The following is an 18,934-nucleotide window of genomic DNA, read 5'->3' on the forward strand; positions in this document are numbered from 1 at the left end:
GTGTCTTTAACTGTGGTTAGTATATCGTCAGCCTGATGGGTGTCTTGCTAGGAGTTGTCATGACTCTTTTCAAGTCCATACCTATGCTTGAGATATACTGTGTTTATCTTATTAAAGTCTGTTATTTCTTTTTTCTTTTCAAACTATTTGTAACAAATGCCACCAACACTGGGATAACAGATTTCAAAAATAAGCTACCTGATTTTGGTAGGAAATTTCTCTTTCGTGTTATTATGTCATTTATTGACCCATTATGACTGATAAAATTCAAGAAATAAGTAAAATACAGCAAAACCAATCTATAGGGAGAAGTCAAACTAAAACACATATAGTCAACGTAGATACTATGAACATTTAAGTTTCATATTTATTATACACAGTATAGATTCTCTGTGAATTTATAATAGACAGTAGCTCCTGTCCAGACAGTATCAAATCTAAAATTTTTCTTCTCCCACATCATGGCTGTTCTCCCGCCCACTTCACCTGCCCTCCAAGTGATCCTCCCACCTCAGTCTCCAGAGTAGCTGGGACCATAGGTGCACATCACCATAGCTGGCTAATATTTTTTTTTTTTTTTTTTTTTTGAGGCGGAGTCTCGCTCTGTTGCCCAGGCTGGAGTGCAGTGGCGCGATCTCAGCTCCCTGCAAGCTCCGCCTCCTGGATTTATGCCATTCTCTTGCCTCAGCCTCCCAAGTAGCTGGGACTATAGGCGCCCGCCACCACGCCCAGCTAACTTTTTTTTGTATTTTTAGTAGAGACCGGGTTTCACCGTGTTAGCCAGGATGGTCTCGATCTCCTGACCTCGTGATCCGCCCGCCTCGGCCCCCAAAGTGCTGGGATTACAGGCATGAGCCACCACGCCCAGCCTAATTTTTAAATTATTTGTACAGAGTTTCATTATGTTGCCCAGCCTGGTCTGAAACTCCTGGGCTCAAGCGATCCTCCTGCCTTAGCTTCCCAAAATGCTAGGATTACAGGCCTCAGACCACTGTGCATGGCTGGTTGTACTTCTCTTATTGGCACAGTTCCTGTTACCCATAATGAAGTTACTCCGAAGTTATATGTAATTACATCCAATATTTTAATACTGATTTTCAATATGACAATAACTATAGTCTTTTAAAAAAACAGTAACAAAAGTGTTTAAGTTGCCCATTGAATGTGGACTGGTGATTCAGCCAATTATGGATATACTTCTGTGTTTTTATTTAGTTGACTATGATTAACCTGGATACTCTTTATCTTGTTCTCCTTAATTAATGTGTTTAAGTTCTGATATATACTAAAATTGTTTTGGGTTTATTTATATTTGCTCCTGTGGGCACAATTTCTCAGAACAAATAATCTACACATTAACTGTTTCAGTGAGAAACTGATAGGATAACTTTTTTCTGATAAAACTCTTTAGACTGATACTGCTCCTAGGGTGAGTATTTCTGAGGAATTTTTCTTTATTTTGTCATTTCATCTGCTTTTCCCAATAAAAGAAATTTCTTTTGATGGTACCATACCATCATGCCCCTTCTGGTTCTAGGGCACCACCCCAGGGTTTGGAATCTCTTAAAATGTACTTCAGAAATCCCTGGGATGCTTTGTTCTAACCTTTTGGACTGTCTAATTTTTTTCATATTCATACTTGATTGCCTATAATGCCTTCCCTTTTGTTCTGAATAGTTCGTCTGTCTTCTGCCACACTTGTGCATCCTTTAATAATACTTGGGTACAATACAGATTTTCTCTCATTAGCCTGACTCTCTAGCTGATTATGTCCTCTGATATGTTGCTGTTGTCTGTTTTAGGCTGTTTCCTTTTGCTTTCTTCATCATAAGGGTCCTTTTTTTCTTTTTTTCTTTTTCTTTGTTTTGTTTTGAGACGGAGTCTTGCTGTTGTCACACAGGCTGGAGTACATTGGTGTGATCTTGGCTCACCACAACCTCCACCTCCCTGGTTCAAGTGATTCTCCTGCCTCAGCCTCCCGAGTAGCTAGTATTATAGGCATGCGCCACCACGCCCAGCTAATTTTTTGTATTTTTAGTAGAGATGGGGTTTCTCCATGTTGGTCAGGCTGGTCTCGAACTCCCGACCTCAGGTGATCCGCCCGCCTCGGCCTCCCAAAGTGCTGGGATTACAGGTGTGAGCCACCGTGCCTGGCCTCCTTTTTTCATATTTTACAAAAATAATGCTTACTTATTTATCTCCTATATACAGAGAATGACTTTTGAACATGGTATACACTCTATTTATAATACTCAGACCTTAACCACTGATTCCTCAATTTTTAGGATTACCTCCCCCAATCATTTTTACTATTACACAGATGTGCTCCTATTTTAGGGGAGAAGAATTTTCTTCCTAAATGGGTTCTTTGAGAATACTTCATAAGTTGTGTATTTTTAGGTGATTTACATATGGGTTATCTTAAACTACATTTTAGAAACATAAATTATGTGAAAATTCTTATTAAATACTTGTAAAGGGATGTAAGATATCTCCTTTGTGTTTCTGGCTATATTAGTGTTTCTGGTACATTCATTTAGTACCAAAATGTTGTATGAATATGATTTTAAATTTTACAAATAGGATGACATAAGAAATAGTTATTGAGATTGTTCTGTTTTGTTTTGAGACGGAGTCTCACTCTGTCACCAGGCTGGAGAGCAGTGGCACAAATCTTGGCTCACTGCAACCTCCGCCTCCCAGGTTCAAGCAATTCTCTTGCCTCAGCCTCCCGAGCAGCTGGGACTACAGGCATGCGCCACCACACCCAGCTGATTTTTGTATTTTTAGTACAGACAGAGTTTCACCATGTTGGCCAGGATGGTCTTGATCTCCTGACCTCGTGATCTGCCCACTTCAGCCTCCCAAAGTGCTGGGATTATAGGCGTGAGCCACCGCGCCCGGCCATATTTTGTTTTTTTGTTTTTTGTTTTTTGTTTTTTTAAAGAGACAGTCTCACGCTGTCATCCAGGCTGAAGTGCATGATCATAGGTCACTGCAGCCTTGAACTCCTGGGTTCGAAGTGCCTTCCCACCTCAACCTCCCAATTAGTTAGGACTAAAGGTGCATGCCACCCTGCCCAGCTACTTTTTTGTTTGTTTTTGACACGGAGTCTTGCTCTTGTCGCACAGGCTGGAGTGTAATGGCGAGGCCTCAGCTCACTGCAACCTCCACCTCCCGGGTTCCAGCGATTCTTGTGCCTCATCCTCCCAAGTAGATGGGATTAGAGGCACCCACCACCACACCTGGCTAATTTTTGTATTTTTAGTAGAGACGGGGTTTCACCATGTTGACTAGGCTGGTCTGAACTCCTGACCTCAGGTGATCCACCCACCTCGTCCTCCCAATGGGCTGGGATTACAGGCGTGAGCCACCACGCCCAGCCTACAAATTTTTGTTTTTTAATTTTTTGTAAAGATGGTGTCTTCCTATATTGCCCAGACCGGTCTCAAACTCATGGCCACAAGTGATTCTCCCACCTCGGCCTCCCAAAGTGCTGGATTACATGTGTAAGCCACTGCGCCTGGATGAGATAGTAAATATTTTATACACTTTTAATAAATAAACTACAGTAGGAAAAAAACTGATTCCCGGCCAGGGCCACTGCCTGTGCAGAGTTTACACATTATCCCCATGTCTGCATGGATTTTCTCTGGGTACCCTGGTTTCCTCCCACATCCCAAAGACATGCACTGTGGATTCATTGGTATGTCTAAATGATCCCAATCTGAATGAGTGTGGGTGTGTGTATGAGGGCAATCTGCAATGGAATGGCTTCCTGGTCAAGGTTAGTTACTGCCTTGTCCTTGAGATGCTAGTCCCTGAGATGCTGGGATACAATTTGGCCACCCACAACCCTGAACTGGAATAAGCGAGTTGGAAAATGAGCAAATGAATGAATACAAATTGTAACATAGAAATTTGTAAGCTCTGATATTCATAGAAATGCATAGCCATAAATGATGTGGTACAAAAGCGAACCTACTAAATTTGTGATTGTTTGTGTTTGAACTGCCTGGTGGTAGGAAGTGCTCCTTACAGTGTTTAATTTGTAACCATTTAGTCCTTGATTTCATCTACTACCACCACTGATTCACCAAAAACTGGATAACTAACTGTCTTAGTGGTTTGTATTAATCTTTCTTAAATGTATATATAGCTCACATTTATTCCAGAGTTTAATATTCAAAGTGTTAACTTCTAAATAAGAAAGTTTAGTGATTTTTTTTTTTTGGTTTTTTTGAGATGGAATCTCACGCTGTTGCCCAGGCTGGAGTGCAGTGGCGTGATCTTGGCTCACTGCAACCTTCACCTCCCAGGTTCAAGCAATTCTCCTGTCTCAGCCTCCTGAGTAACTGAGATGACAGGCACACGCCACCATGCCCAGCTAATTTTTTTGTATTTTAATAGAGGCAGCGTTTCACCATGTTGGCCAGGCTGGTCTCAATCTCCCAAGCTCAGGCAGTCCACCCACCTCGGCCTCCCAAAGTGCTAGGATTACAGATGTGAGCCACTTCACCCGACTGCTGTGATTCTTTTGTTTCTTTTTTTTTTTTTTTTTGAAATCATAAATATGCTGTAGGAACATAACTCTTCTTTGTATCAATTAGCATATGGTAAAGTTAGTTTCATTATGCATCATTTCAATTAAAATTGCAATTTCTAAGAACCTATCTGTGTTAAGTGAGGACTTACTGTACGTACACATACCTAAGAGAAGTGTAATTTTTTTGTATGTAGTTAATAAAGTATGAAATTTATAATTTTTATCTAGGGTTAAGTTTAGAGCAAGTTGACATCTTATGGCATTGTTTAGTAGAAGATTCTGAATGTTATGATGATGCACTACATTGGTTTTTAAATCAAGTTCGAAGTAAAGATCAACATGCTATGGGTATGGAAACCTACAAACATCTTTTCCTGGAGAAGGTAATTACATTTCTCACAGTTTAATTGTTATTATTTTTCCATGTTCCCTTTTTCATCTCTTGAAATACAAATTCTGTAATGCCTTTTTTTTTTTTTTTTTGACAGTTTTTTTAAGTAGCCAAATGTAATGAATTTTAGCAGTCCTAATATAATTTTTGGTCAGATTGTGCTCTAATTTTGTTGTTTACACTGTTTACCTCTAAATTAATAGTTTATGTTTATAAAAATGTTCTATTAGCTACAATAATTTAACAATTAGAATAACTTTTGAAGGCAGCACTAATTTTCTTAGTGTTTGTTTTTTTAAAATCATCAGTAATATTGTAGTCCAATTTTCAGGGGTGGTGCCCACACCCACAAGTGTGAGAGCTGTTTTCTGTGACTCTTCATTATTTAAATGACTGTCATTGCAGTCAGTCTTTTTGGCAAAGATAAGCCATTCTCCAGATGTGTAGATTGCGGGAAGGCATATTAGGAAGTGTTGTCATTATCGTAAAGATGTTCCAGTTTTTGTTCTTCTTTACCACATGCCACAGTTCAGGTGACATTTTTCTGAATGAACTATTCCCAATTGAATTTTGAAACTCAGTGAAAATAATGCAGTAAGACTTTTTTATGCTTATTTTTGAGATTATGAAGGCTCTCTGCAAAGTGTGACATTATCTCCATGTTGGAACTGAGTATATGTATGAATGAGTTTTAGTGTGTATAAACTAAATCACTTAATAGACCCAAGACAGAGCTACAAATATAACTTTTGCCATCTTAAATTTCAACCTCTGACTTTAACAAAAACTGTACTTGTAGCTATACCTCTCATAAGTTTGTATGGTATAGGTATACAGTGCATGATAGATGTTTTTATTTATGTCCTCTGATTTGGGTCTATGTACATCTTCAAAATTGAAGCCTTTATCAGACACATTTCAATTATTACCTGAATAAAATGTTCATTAAATCACATACATATTTTCATTTTATTTTTTTTGAGATGGGCTTGCTCTGTCTCCAAGGCTGGAGTGCAGTAGTGTGATCACGTCTCACTGTAGACTTGACCTCCCAGGCTCAAGCAATTCTCCCACTACAGCCTCCCGAGTAGTTGGGACTACAGCCACACACCACCATGCCCAGCTGATTTTTGTAGTTTTCATAGAGATGGGATTTCGCCATGTTGCCCAGGCTGGTCTCAAAACTCCTGAGCTCAAGCAATCTGCCTGCCTCGGCTTTCCAAAGTACTGAGCCACCGTGCCCAGCCAAATTATTGTATATTTTTATTTTTTAAAATTATCACTAAAAATTCAAACTGATCTGTTTCCTTCTACAATGTTTTCAGTAAAGTTTATTTAAATTTAATAAAATCTGTGAATTACCACACTAAATTAGCTTTGTGTTTCCCCCTACCCTTCCAAAGATGCCCCAGCTAAAACCTGAAACAATTAGCATGACTGGCTTAAACCTGTTTCAGCATCTCTGTAACTTGGCTCGATTGGCTACCAGTGCCTATGATGGTTGTTCAAATTCTGAGGTATGGATTTAGACTTACTTTATTAGGCAACTTTATTCCTCAAATTAGATTATCAAATTCAGTTTCCAAATTATTTTTCTACAAAGCATAGAATTTACTACCTGTGCAGTGCAGTTGGGTTGGTTGGTTTGTTTTGGGATGGAGTCTAGCTCTGTTGCTCAGGCTGTAGTGCAGTGGTGTGATCTCAGCTCACTGCAACCTCCACCTCCCAGATTCAAGAGATTCTCCAGCCTCAGCCCCCCAAGTAGCTGGGATTACAGACATTTGCCACCATGCTTGGCTAATTTTTGTATTTTTGTTAGAGACAGGGTTTTACCATGTTACTCAGGCTGGTCTTGCACTCCTGACCTTAAGTGATCTGCCTGCCTTGGCCTCCCAAAATGCTGGGATTACAGACATGAGCCAACGTGCTCAGCCCAATTCTGTTCTCTGGTTTCAAAAGTTTTATAAAGCAAATTTATTTTTCAGTACCAAAGATAACATTGGGTGTGCTTAATGAAAATCTGTTACATGTTTCTTGATTTATAAAGAAGTGGGCATGTCAGTGTGCTTTGAGTCTCCTAGACATTCCTAGATAATACAGCCAAATATTTTACTTCAAATAAAAGATTGATTTGTCTCAAATATGATTTTTATGCCATTTGGTTCAGCCTGGGCAACAGAGCAAGACTCCATTTGAAGAAAAAAAAAGAATAATTTTATCTCTTAGCAAGTTTGGGGAAATTTTTTTAAAAAGAAAAAAGAATAACTTTAAAAAATTTTTATTATTATTATTTTTCGAGATGGAGTCTGGCTCTGTCACCCAGGCTGGAGTGCAGTGGTGTGATCTCAGCTCACTGCAACCTCCACCTCCCGGGTTCTAGCAATTCTCATGCCCCAGCTTCCCGAAGTAGCTGGGATTACAGGGGTGCACCACCATGCCTGGCTAATTTTTGTATTTTTAGTATAGGCGGGGTTTCACCATGTTGGCGGGGCTGGTCTTGAACTCCTGACCTCAGGTGATCCACCCACCTTGGCCTCCCGAAGTGCTGGGATTACCCGCATGAGCCACTGCACCAGGCCATTACGATTATTTTTTTTGAGATGGTGCCTTGCTCTGTCGCTCAGGCTGGAGTACAGTGGCACACTCTCAGCTCACTGCAATCTCCACCTCGCAGGTTCAAGCAATTCTCATGCCTCAGCCTCTTGAGTAGCTGGGACAACAGGCATGCGCCACCCCGCCCAGCTAATTTTTGTATTTTTAATAGAGTTGGGTTTTCACCACGTTGGCCAGACTAGTCTCGAACTCCTGACCTCAAGTTTTCCACCCCCCTCGGCCTCCTAAAGTGCTGGGATTATAGGTATGAGCCACCACACCTGGCCAGAATAATTTTAATTGTTTCTAAAATGCTTTTATTTTATTTTCCTACTGCCTTTTCTTGTCTGAATAGGTTTTTTCAGTTTTTTTAGTCCTAACCCTTGCTTCAGTATCACTCTTAAAACTGCTGGAGTGCAGTGACGCAAACTTGGCTCACTGCAACCTCCGCCTCCCAGGTTCAACCAATTCTCTTGCTTCAACCTCCCGAGTAGCTGGGATTACAGGCACATGTCTTCATGCCTGGCTAATTTTTTTTTTTTTTTTTTTAAAGTAGAGACAGGGTTTCACCGTGTTGGCCAGGCTGGTCTCGAACTCCTGAGCTCAGGCAGTCTCCCTGCCTCAGCCTCCGAAAGTGCTGGGATTAGAGGCGTGAGCCACTGCACCCGGCCCACTATGATAATTTTCAATTTGGTAATTTCAGACAACTGAAGTAGTCGTGCTCTATTACGCTCTATTATGAAATAAGATTACCTTTTTAAAGTAGGTGACATTAACACTAAAGTTGTTCAGATGCCACTTTAGAAGGAAATCTTTCTTTACTCTGCCCAAGTTTTTGAAGCTTCCACTTCCCACTTTTTCTGTAGTTTTTAGTGAAAACATTTTTTTTTTGTCATTTCATGGTTGACATCATAAATTTGAATGAGGCTGGACGCAGTGGCCCACACCTGTAATTCCACCTCTTTGGGAGGCTGAGGCGGGTGGATCAGCTGAGGTCGGGAGTTCGAGACTAGCCTGGCCAACATGGTGAAACCCTGTCTCTACTAAAATACAAAAAAAATAGCCAGATGTTGTGGCGCATGCCTGTAATCCCAGCTACTTAGGAGGCTAAGGCATCAGAATCTCTGGAAACCTGGGAGGCAGAGGTTGCAGTGAGCCAAGATTGCGCCACTGCACTCCAGCCTGGGCAAGTGAGTGAGACTCTGTTCTCAAAAAAAAAAAAAAATTGAGTGAGAACTTGAGTTAGCGTATCTTGTTAATTTTCTGTGAATACAAGAAAGCAGTGGTGTTATCAGTTTAAGTTGGATGGATTCATTGAAGCATTGTGCTCGTTATTGTATTGTGTTGGTTTTATTCCTTTATAGTGTGTTTTTCAGGACTAGAATTTTCCTACTATGTAGTCACAACCTGTGAGTTAAACATGTATATATTGTTAGCTGCTGTATAAATATTTTTTAGAACTAGTACAGGTGTATTTCATCAATTGAGGAAATTTTTAAATCATTTATTTTTATTATTTAATAGCTGAATAATAGGAGTTGCCTATGATTTTTACTTTTGATACTTCAGTCTTATGAGTTACATAGTTTGACAAACAAAATTTAGAGATACCATATTTTTCTTTCTTAGCTGTGTGGTATGGACCAATTTTGGGGCATTGCTTTAAGAGCACAATCTGGTGATGTCAGTCGAGCAGCTATCCAGTATATTAACTCCTATTATATTAATGGTAAGTGATTTGAAATATTGTCTAATAGGTGATTTCTATATGAGGGTGTTTTGTTAAACTAAAATTTTTCTTTGATATAGCTAAACAAGAATATAAGGCTAATATATGTGTCTAAACATTTGGCTTTCAGGTAAAACGGGTTTGGAGAAGGAGCAAGAATTTATTAGTAAGTGCATGGAGAGTCTTATGATAGCTTCTAGCAGTCTTGAGCAGGAATCACACTCGAGTCTCATGGTTATAGAAAGAGGACTCCTTATGCTGAAGACACATCTGGAAGCGTTTAGGAGAAGGTAATTTTTTAAATATCACACTGTTAGAATGAATTTCATTTTTATTCCTGACATATCCAGAAATATTCTTAAAGTGAATCTAAAGTTTTTATTGGGGTCAGGTAGAAAGCATAATTTACCAAAGTGAAGGGTCAATAATATAAGTAATTTTTATTAAGAATATATACCATTTTGCCTTGGAATAGGCAATACGGGTTCCTCATAAATATTGCACACCTTTAATAATAGAGCTTGAGCAGATATGCATGAATAAGAATTGTTAGAATTCCATCTCTAAGAAAGTATTGACTTTGATTAAAAAGGCAGAACACCACTACTAAAAAAAGTTTCTCTAAAACTCTTACCAAGAACATCAGATAATCTCATAGTTGAATCAAGTTGAGTCATATGTTTCATTTGCTGTTTTTTTTTTTCTTCCTGGACTAGGAGACAGTATTTTAATTTTGAATTTCCATTTACCATGGAAACATGACCAAAAAATTCTGTTAATGAATATCTGTATAATTAATTTAGACATAACCTGTGTAATACAGAAATAAAGCAAATTAATATTTATGAATATATCGACTGAAATGAAAGGTGAGTAGATAGTTTTAAGAAATTCTATTTGTTAAAAATCATTATGAGCAAATGTAAAAGTACTAAGAACTGTGTTGAAAAAAATTGTTAAAGTTAGTAACTTTTTTCAACTTCAGATCTTAGTTTGATATTGAAGTGATACAAGTGATATTTATTGACATTTTAAAATATCAAGAAATATTGCATAGTAAAGATATTTTATACATTCCTTATAAATAACATGCTTCCATGATTTGAAACATTTGGACATTACAAAATATCTTTATTTTGATTAAGATTGCAATTCATGGAAATTCTGCTTAAAGAATTCCTTGTGTTTTTAATGAATGTGGAAGGGAACTCATTTTTTTACACAGAAACTTCATACTGCCTTATAACTTTAACCACTTAAAAAATAAAATTTTAAAAAGAGCAAATGTGGTGGTGTAACTTATTCGAATTAATAAATACATATTATAAAATTCAGATATTACACTGTGATGTAGAAAACAAAAGTCTGCTATAATTGCTGTCTTCCTCGTGGAGATAGTTACTGTTAATGATACCCATACTTCTAAAATTTTTTCTATGTTGTGGGATCTGTGACAAACCAATAAGGTCCTGTTGATTCACACCCTTAGTCCTTGCACAACATTACCAATGTCTAAAATAAGTGCTTATTTTAAGTATTTAAAAATGTATTTGTTTTTTGAGCATTCAGTGGTGGTTTTATACATTTAATGAATTTAAGTCCAAAAATTCCTTCTCAGATGTACAAATTTTTTTCTCAGTTGTGAAAAAAAAATTGTTATGTCCTTGATATCTTTTTATTTGTTCATGTTTTATGCTAAAAGTTAATGTTGATGTTAAATAGTTTACATAAAAATTTTTTGTTACTAGTAGAATAACTAGGATATGGATAAAATTGAATAGTCAGAAAACTAAGCAGTAGTTTAAAAAAATTTACTTAGGTATTTTTCAAGCAAAATTTTGTTCTTGATGTGCTTAGTGCTATTATTAATTGAAAATTGCCTAACATCTGTAGATTGAAAATATAATTAATTGTTCTTTATTTTCTGTGTATTAAGGGAATAAACAATAATGTCTTAATTTGTTTTCTTTTTAAAAAGAGATAAAGTTATAATCTTAAACAGTAGTTCTCAGCCAGAAGTGTTTTTGTTTCCCAAGACATAGTATGTAATCCCTGGAGACACTTCTGATTATCACAGCAAGGGAGCATGTTATTGGTATCTGGTGAGATGCTGCAGAATATCAGAGCATGAGATACAGCCTCCTTCACCCCTATTTTTCTGCCTTCTGATAACAACAAATTATTAATTGGGCTTAAAATGTCAGTAATGCCACTGTGGAGAAACTCTGGTCTTGAATATGTAACAGAAAACATTGTTTTAAGGTTACTCTTTTGCTCATACATCGGATCATGTGGAAATTAGACAAGTTCATTCATTCCCTCACTTTTTATCCTTCTATTCCAAATTTGCTAATTAGTTTTAGACTTTTTTTTTTTTTTTTTTTAACTAAACGCAGGTACCTTGGATCCTGTCTTCCGCATCTGAAAATTAGAAAATTGACACGTGTTTAGTGATCATCATGCTAGGTGCCTGTTTCCTTTGAAATACAAGTCTTTGTAATTCACTTTATAATTTTAGCAGCCATGAATTGACTCTCAAATTCTATTAGGCTGGTTAGTATATATTTACTAGAATGTTTCTGTCCCCGAAAATTTTTTCTTAATATCTTTTTTCCTTCTGAATGCAGGAATCACAATTTGCTATTTCATTTGCTGGAATAGTTTTTTTTTTTTTTTTTTTTTGATTCCTCCTGTCTCTCCTATTAATATTTCTACTCTCTTTATTTAAAAAAAAAAAAAAACAAAAAAACTGGCCTTAAGGAGATTTTTTTTTCCTCAGTAGTTTCTCGTGGTGACTATTTTGTTAGGAGCTCTTAGGTGTTATTATGCAGTTAGATTTGATTCAGTGTGATGAATCTGAACTTAAGTTTGTTGCTGTAGAATACATTGGAATGAACTTAGAACTTCTTTTGGACTTTTCCAGTCTGTAAGATGATAAAAATTTGCATAACATTAAAATGGTTTAAAATGGTATCCTTTCTGTGTGTTGTTTTTGTCATGTTTTAGGTTTGCATATCATCTGAGACAGTGGCAAATTGAAGGCACTGGTATTAGTAGTCATTTGAAAGCACTGAGTGACAAACAGTCCCTGCCACTAAGGGTTGTATGCCAGCCAGCTGGACTTCCTGACAAGGTACTTATATAGTTTTAATTTTGAAGTTGATAACATTTCCCAGGTCAAATATCTGTTCTTTTTGTATTTTTAAATTGGTTGCATCTCACATTTCAGATGACTATTGAAATGTATCCTAGTGACCAGGTAGCAGATCTTAGGGCTGAAGTAACTCATTGGTATGAAAATTTACAGAAAGAACAAATAAATCAACAAGCTCAGCTTCAGGAGTTTGGTCAAAGCAACCGAAAAGGAGAGTTTCCTGGTAAGCCTTTCAATTCAAATTTTCTCTTTCTCTTTCTCTCTCTCTTTCTTTGTCTCTTTCTTTCTCTTTCTCTTTTTCTTTTTTTTTTTCTTTCTCTTTTTTCCTTTCCTTTTCTTTTGTTTTCTTTTCTTTCTTGGTTGTATCATATAGCAACTGTCTTGGTTTGTCTTCTGTTGCTGTAACAATACTACAGACTAGGTAAAGAACCGAATTTGGGAAGTCCAAGAGCAGGGTACCAGCATCTGGTGAGGGTTCCTCTCTGCTTTCAAAGTGGCACCTTGAATGCTGCCTCCTCACAGGCAGAGGGTGGAAGGGTAAAAAATGAACAGACTCCCTCCATCAGACCCTTTTATAATGGCATTAATTCATTCATGGCCTCTCCAAAGGCCCCACGTCTAAAACCTGTTGCATTGGAGATTAATGTTCAACATGAATTTTCAGAGAGAACAAAAAAATTCAAACCATAGCAGCAACTTTGAACCTTTACTTTGAAGGTCCACCATCCATGTTCATGGCTCCCTTCACCCTCCCCTCCCTTTAGTACCAATGATTCTTAGGTAAGAAGATGCTGAGAGTTGCTTCAGATGCTGTTTGCAAAAATTCTTCATTTGTTTCTCAAAAAATTCTATTTTAGACTTTTGATGTGACCATAAAAAACTTCTTGAAATTTATTTCATAAGCAATTTGGGAATTTTTGATAAATTTAAATTTCCATATACTACTCATCCACTTTAACCCAATAGTTTTTTTCATATATTACATTTTCATTTTTTCTGAGTATATAAAAATAACACACCTTCATGTCTCACCTGTGCATCTCTCCTTGCCTACCAAAAGTATCTTAAGAAATTTTTCACATAGGCCTAATATATATATATATATATATTTGATACCTTTTATAGGTATATATCTGATATCTAATATATATTGTTTCTGATCTCTTTCCAGAGATACCAAGATATAATGTAAGAATATATATACATATATATGTGCTATATATATGTATATGTATATATATATTTAAAGCACAAATGGTAGAATTCTATTTTTACTATTCTGTTTGCTTGTAGGGCACATCATTATCTTAGAAAACATTTCATGTTAGTTCATGTAGAAAGTTACCTCATTCTTTTTGAGATCTGCATAGTTCACTATATAGTAATAACTTGATTCATTTTTCCTATTCTCTATTAATGGACATTTAGATTGTTTTCATTATTTTGCCATTACAAACAATGTGACAGAGAATATCTTTGTCTCTACATTATTTCATGTATGTTGGATAAATAACTCATGGAATTTCTGGATCCAAATGTATCTACTTTCGTTAGGTTGAAATATATTGTGCATAGAGTGTATGAAAATAATAAAGTGAAAATACATGTACCTACCATCCAGATTAAGAACTAGAACATTAGTAGAAGCTACTATTGTGTCCTACCCAATAACATCATTTCCACTTCTCCTTAACACTGTCTTGATTTCTGAATTTTTTTTTTTTAGTGTTGTTTATAGTCTTACCTCCATGTATGTTTTTATTTAGTTTTGTGAAACAGTTTAGCAACCACAAACCTAGTGGATAAAGAAAAAGGGACATGTGGCTACTATTAGATAAAGGATTGCAGAAGATGACAAGTTATAAACCTTCCCTAGAGATGTATATAGCCTAATTTGGGGATATCAGTGGGAAAGTTCTCAAGTATACGTCTCAGCACAGTTAAGACATATCCTGTTGCTAAAATGTTGATAAAAATACTGGAATATCCAACAGAAATATCTTCATAGAATTTGTATTTTCTTTTTCTAAGCTCTTCATGTTCTACCATAACTCTCAGGAATAGATCAAAGCAGAATTTCTTCTTTAGGATGAAATGAATGTTCTCTACTGATTCAAGCAGTAGGACATGGAGGTGAGAGCAGGAATCTCACTAGCACTTGGTAAAGACAGTCCAAGTACAGATAAGAATCTGGGCCAGGTTCCTTGTCCATTCTTTTGTAATATAGAGAAGATAATACAGTGGCAGCAGGGGTCTTGGTCATGATAACCCTCAATGCATTTTTCCAAAGTCTCACTGATCTTACTAATTGTCCTCCAAATTTGGTGCACAGCAGTGATTGTGTGATATCTTTTATCATCCTTCTGGTAAGTCTCTTCTCTCCTGTGTTGGATATTCTGTTTCCATGATCCATACCTTTCTCATTATTGGTTGTCTTTGTGTGTGTGTTTCTGGAGTACAGGGAGTGTTCTATTCAGTGGTTTCTTGTGAGAAAATTGACAGAGTAACGTTTTTTATTCCTTGCGTCATTAAAAATATGTATCTCATGTTTTCATACCCAAATGATAAATTAGCTGGGTATAGAATTCTAAGTTGGAAATAATTTCGTTGCAGAATTTTAGAGGTACTTCTCCATTGTTTCTTGCTTTCATCATTGCTGTTGAATTCTGAATTCTGATATTTTTTACATACAGTTTATCTTTTTTTTGTTTGTTTGTTTTTGTTTTGAGATAGTCTCCCTCTGTCACCCATGCTGGAGTGCAGTGGCAGGATCTTGGCTTACTGCAACGTCCATGTTCAAGTGATTCTCCCACCTCAGCCTCCTGAGTAGCTGGGGCTACAGGCAGGTGCCACCATCCCTGGGTAATTTTTTTGTATTTTTAGTAGAGACAGGGTTTCACCATGTTGCCTAGGCTCGTCTCAAACTCTTGAGCTCAAGCTTTCTGCCCACTTGGGCCTCCCAAAGTGCTGGTATTACAGGCATGAGCCACCACGTGCAGCCAACATGTAGTATTTTTTCTTACAGACATTAATCAGTCTTCACTTTTGTCTTAGTGTTCTGGGCCTGAGTATAGGTCTTTTTTCAATGATTGTGATTGGTGCTTCAGTATTTACATGTTTAGTTATTTAGCACAGGACCCTTTCAGTTTGGCACATTATATTTTTCAATCTGGAGAAATTTTCTTGAAATGGTTCATAGATTTCTTGTCTTCTATTTTATTATTTTCTCTCCTTATGGAACATATCCATTATCTAGATGTTTTGCCTGTAAGACTCTTCCTAATTTATCTTTTCTATGTTTCTTTTTTCTTTTTAAGTTTTAACTCAAGTTCCTGAGAGATGTTCTCAACGTTATTTTGCAGTCTTTCTACTGAGTTTTTCATTTCTACTGTCATGCTTTTAATATCTAAGAGCTCTTTTTTCTCTGAAAAAATATGCCTATTTTTAAAGTTGAAATATCTTTTTGAGATTAACATTTTTCTTAAGAATTTTGATTTTTTTTTCATTCTGTTGGTGTCTACATTTTAGTGTTTAGATTATTTGCATTCAATGTAAATATTTTCTGTTTGTCCCATCTCTTCATTTTCTCTTTTAGCACATATTTAGCACTTCTGACACTTTTCATTGCTGTGCATAGATCTAAGTTTCTATTTTCTTTCTTTTCCCCCTTTCTTTCTGTTATTTTGTTTTTATTTATTTGTTTTTTTGAGACAGGGTCTCACTCTGTCACCCAGGCTAGAGTGAAGTGGCATAATCACAGTTCACCACAGCCTTAACCTCCCGTTCTCAGGTGATCCTCCCACCTGAGTCTCTGGAGTAGCTGGGACTACTGGTGCTGGCCATCATGCCCAGCTGATTTTTGTATTTTTTGTAGAGACAGGGTTTTGCCATGTTGCCCAGGCTGGTTTTTTAACTCCTGGACTCAAGTGGTCCTCCCGCCTTGGCCGCCCAAAGTCCTTGGATTACAGGGATGACCCACTGCGCCCAGCCTTTTCAGACCCTTCTTTCTAATAAACTTCCTTTAAAGCTTTGTACTCTAGGTCTTCTGGTGACAAATTTTCTCAAGCTTTTTTTGTCTAGAAAAAAGTTTCTCTAAAAATGTTTATTTTGCCTTCATTGTTGATGGATATTTTCACTGGACATCAAATACTAGGTCATGAGGTTTTTTTATCCTCTTCAGAACTGTATTTATTTTTTTTAATTAACATCCAAGTCTTATAAACTCTTATTTATTAAAAAGGAAATCATGAGATTGAGTCCTTATTAACATCCAAGTCTTATAAACTCTTTTTTTTTTTTAATTTAAGTTCTAGGGTACATGAGCACAACACCCAGGTTTCTTACATATGTATACATGCACCACGTTGGTGTCCTGCACCCATTAACTTGTCATTTACATTAGGTATATCTCCTAATGCTATGCCTCACGACTCCCCCCACCCCATGACAGGCCCCGGTGTGTCATGTTCCCCTTCTTGTGTCCAAGTGTTTTCATTGTTCAGTTCCCACCTATGAGTGGGAACATGTGGTGTTTGGATTTTTGTCCTTGCGATAGTTTGCTGAGAATGATGGTTTCCAGCTTCATCCATGTCCGTACAAAGGACATGAACTCATCCTTTTTTATGGCTGCATAGTATTCCATGGTGTATATGTGCCACATTTTCTTAATCCAGTCTGTCATTGATGGACATTTGGGTTGGTTCCAAGTCTTTGCTATTGTGAATAGTGCCGCAATAAACATATGTGTGCATGTGTCTTTATAGCAGCATGATTTGTAATCCTTTGGGTATATACCTAGTAATGGGATGGCTGGGTCAAATGGTATTTCTAGTTCTAGATCCTTGAGGAATCGCCACACTGTCTTCCACAATGGTTGAACTAGTTTACAGTCCCACCAACTGTGTAAAAGTGTTCCTATTTCTCCACATCCTCTCCAGCAGCTGTTGTTTCCTGACTTTTTAATGATCGCCATTCTAACTGGTGTGAGATGGTATCTCATTGTGGTTTGGATTTACATTTCTCTGATGGCAAGCGATGATGAGCATTTTTTCATGTGTCTGTTAGCTGCATAAATGTCTTCTTTTGAGAAGTGTCTGGCCATACTGCTCAAGGTAATTGATAGATGCAGTGCCATCCCCATCAAGCTACTAATGACTTTCTTCACAGAATTGGACTACTTTAAAGTTCATATGGAACCAAAAAAGGGCCCGCATTGCCAAGACAATCCTAAGCCAAAAGAACAAAGCTGGAGGCATCATGCTACCTGACTTCAAACTATACTACAAGGCTATAGTAACCAAAACAGCATGGTACTGGTACCAAAACAGAGATATAGACCAATGGAACAGAACAGAGCCCTCAGAAATAATACCAGACATCTACAACCATCTGTTCTTTGACAAACCTGACAAAAACAAAAAATGGGGAAACGATTCCCTATTTAATAAATGGTGCTGGGAAAACTGGCCAGCCATATGTAGAAAGCTGAAACTGGATCCCTTCCTTACACCTTATACAAAAAATAATTAAAGATGGATTAAAGACTTAACACCTAAAACCATAAAAACCCTAGAAGAAAACCTAGGCAGTACCATTCAGGACATAGGCATGGGCAAGGACTTCATGTCTAAAACATAAAAAGCAATGGCAACAAAAGCCAAAATAGACAAACGGGATCTATTTAAACTAAAGAGCTTCTGCACAGCAAAAGAAACTACCATCCGAGTGAACAGGCAACCTACAGAATGGGAGAAAATTTTTGCAATCTGCTCATCTGACAAAGGGCTAATACCCAGAATCTACAAAGAACTCAAATTTACAAGAAAAAAACAACCCCATCAAAAAGTGGGTGAAGGATATGAACAGACACTTCTGTTTCAGAACTTTAAAATTGTTGTTCTGTTATTATTTGGCTTGCAAAGTTTGTGACCTGAGTTGGTGGTTTTCCTTATCTTTTGTCCTTTACAGCCAACAATGGGGAAAAAAAAGGATATAAAGATTTTTCTTTTAACATTGATTTTCAGCATTTTGATTATGAGTGTGCCTTTCTTTCTGTTTGAGATCTGGGTTTAGTTTACCTTCTTAGATCTGTGAGATTATAACTTTTATCAAACTTAGAAAAGGTTAGCAATTATATAGTGCTTCATTTTTTTCTCTTTTTCTTCTCTCCTTAACCTTTTAATTTCTGAGCCTATAATGTTTCTAGGCTATTGGTTAAGGTGTTGCTGATTTCTGAGGCACTGTTCCTTTTCTTTCTTCCTTTTATTTTTTGTGTGTGAGGGTTAGATGTTGATCTTACTCTTATGCTAAATCATTTTGCGATTTATCTTTTTTCGGGGCTTGCTGTTCATCACAAGTTTATTTTGTGGTCATCTTTCAAACTTTGTTGGTATGATCTCTTCTTTTTTTCTCCTTGTCAGTTTATGTCTGTGATTTTTTTTTTTCTTGAGTCTCGCACTCTTGCCCAGGCTGGAGTGCAGTGGCGCAGTCTTGGCTCACTGCAACCTCCGCCTTTGGGTTCAA

At 37.0% G+C, this 18,934-nt stretch overlaps 1 protein-coding gene across 5 annotated transcripts in view; it reads left to right on the plus strand.

Annotated features, from left to right (window-relative positions):
- The window catches only part of USP34 (ubiquitin specific peptidase 34), a 281,740-nt gene that overhangs the window by 145,104 nt on the left and 117,702 nt on the right, over nt 1-18,934 (plus strand). For 4 of the 5 annotated variants that reach the window (XM_024242030.3, XM_054547514.2, XM_054547516.2 and 1 more), the window contains 6 exons: nt 4,775-4,929; nt 6,341-6,454; nt 9,159-9,258; nt 9,389-9,548; nt 12,265-12,391; nt 12,488-12,635. In XM_024242030.3, the coding sequence (XP_024097798.2) occupies nt 4,775-4,929; nt 6,341-6,454; nt 9,159-9,258; nt 9,389-9,548; nt 12,265-12,391; nt 12,488-12,635 (804 nt within the window). The remainder of the gene's footprint in view (nt 1-4,774; nt 4,930-6,340; nt 6,455-9,158; nt 9,259-9,388; nt 9,549-12,264; nt 12,392-12,487; nt 12,636-18,934) is intronic. The other variant, XM_054547515.2, reaches the window with a different exon arrangement.

This window comes from Pongo abelii, chromosome 12 (genome assembly GCF_028885655.2).
Source record: "Pongo abelii isolate AG06213 chromosome 12, NHGRI_mPonAbe1-v2.0_pri, whole genome shotgun sequence".
In the NCBI taxonomy this organism is placed as follows: domain Eukaryota; kingdom Metazoa; phylum Chordata; class Mammalia; order Primates; family Hominidae; genus Pongo; species Pongo abelii.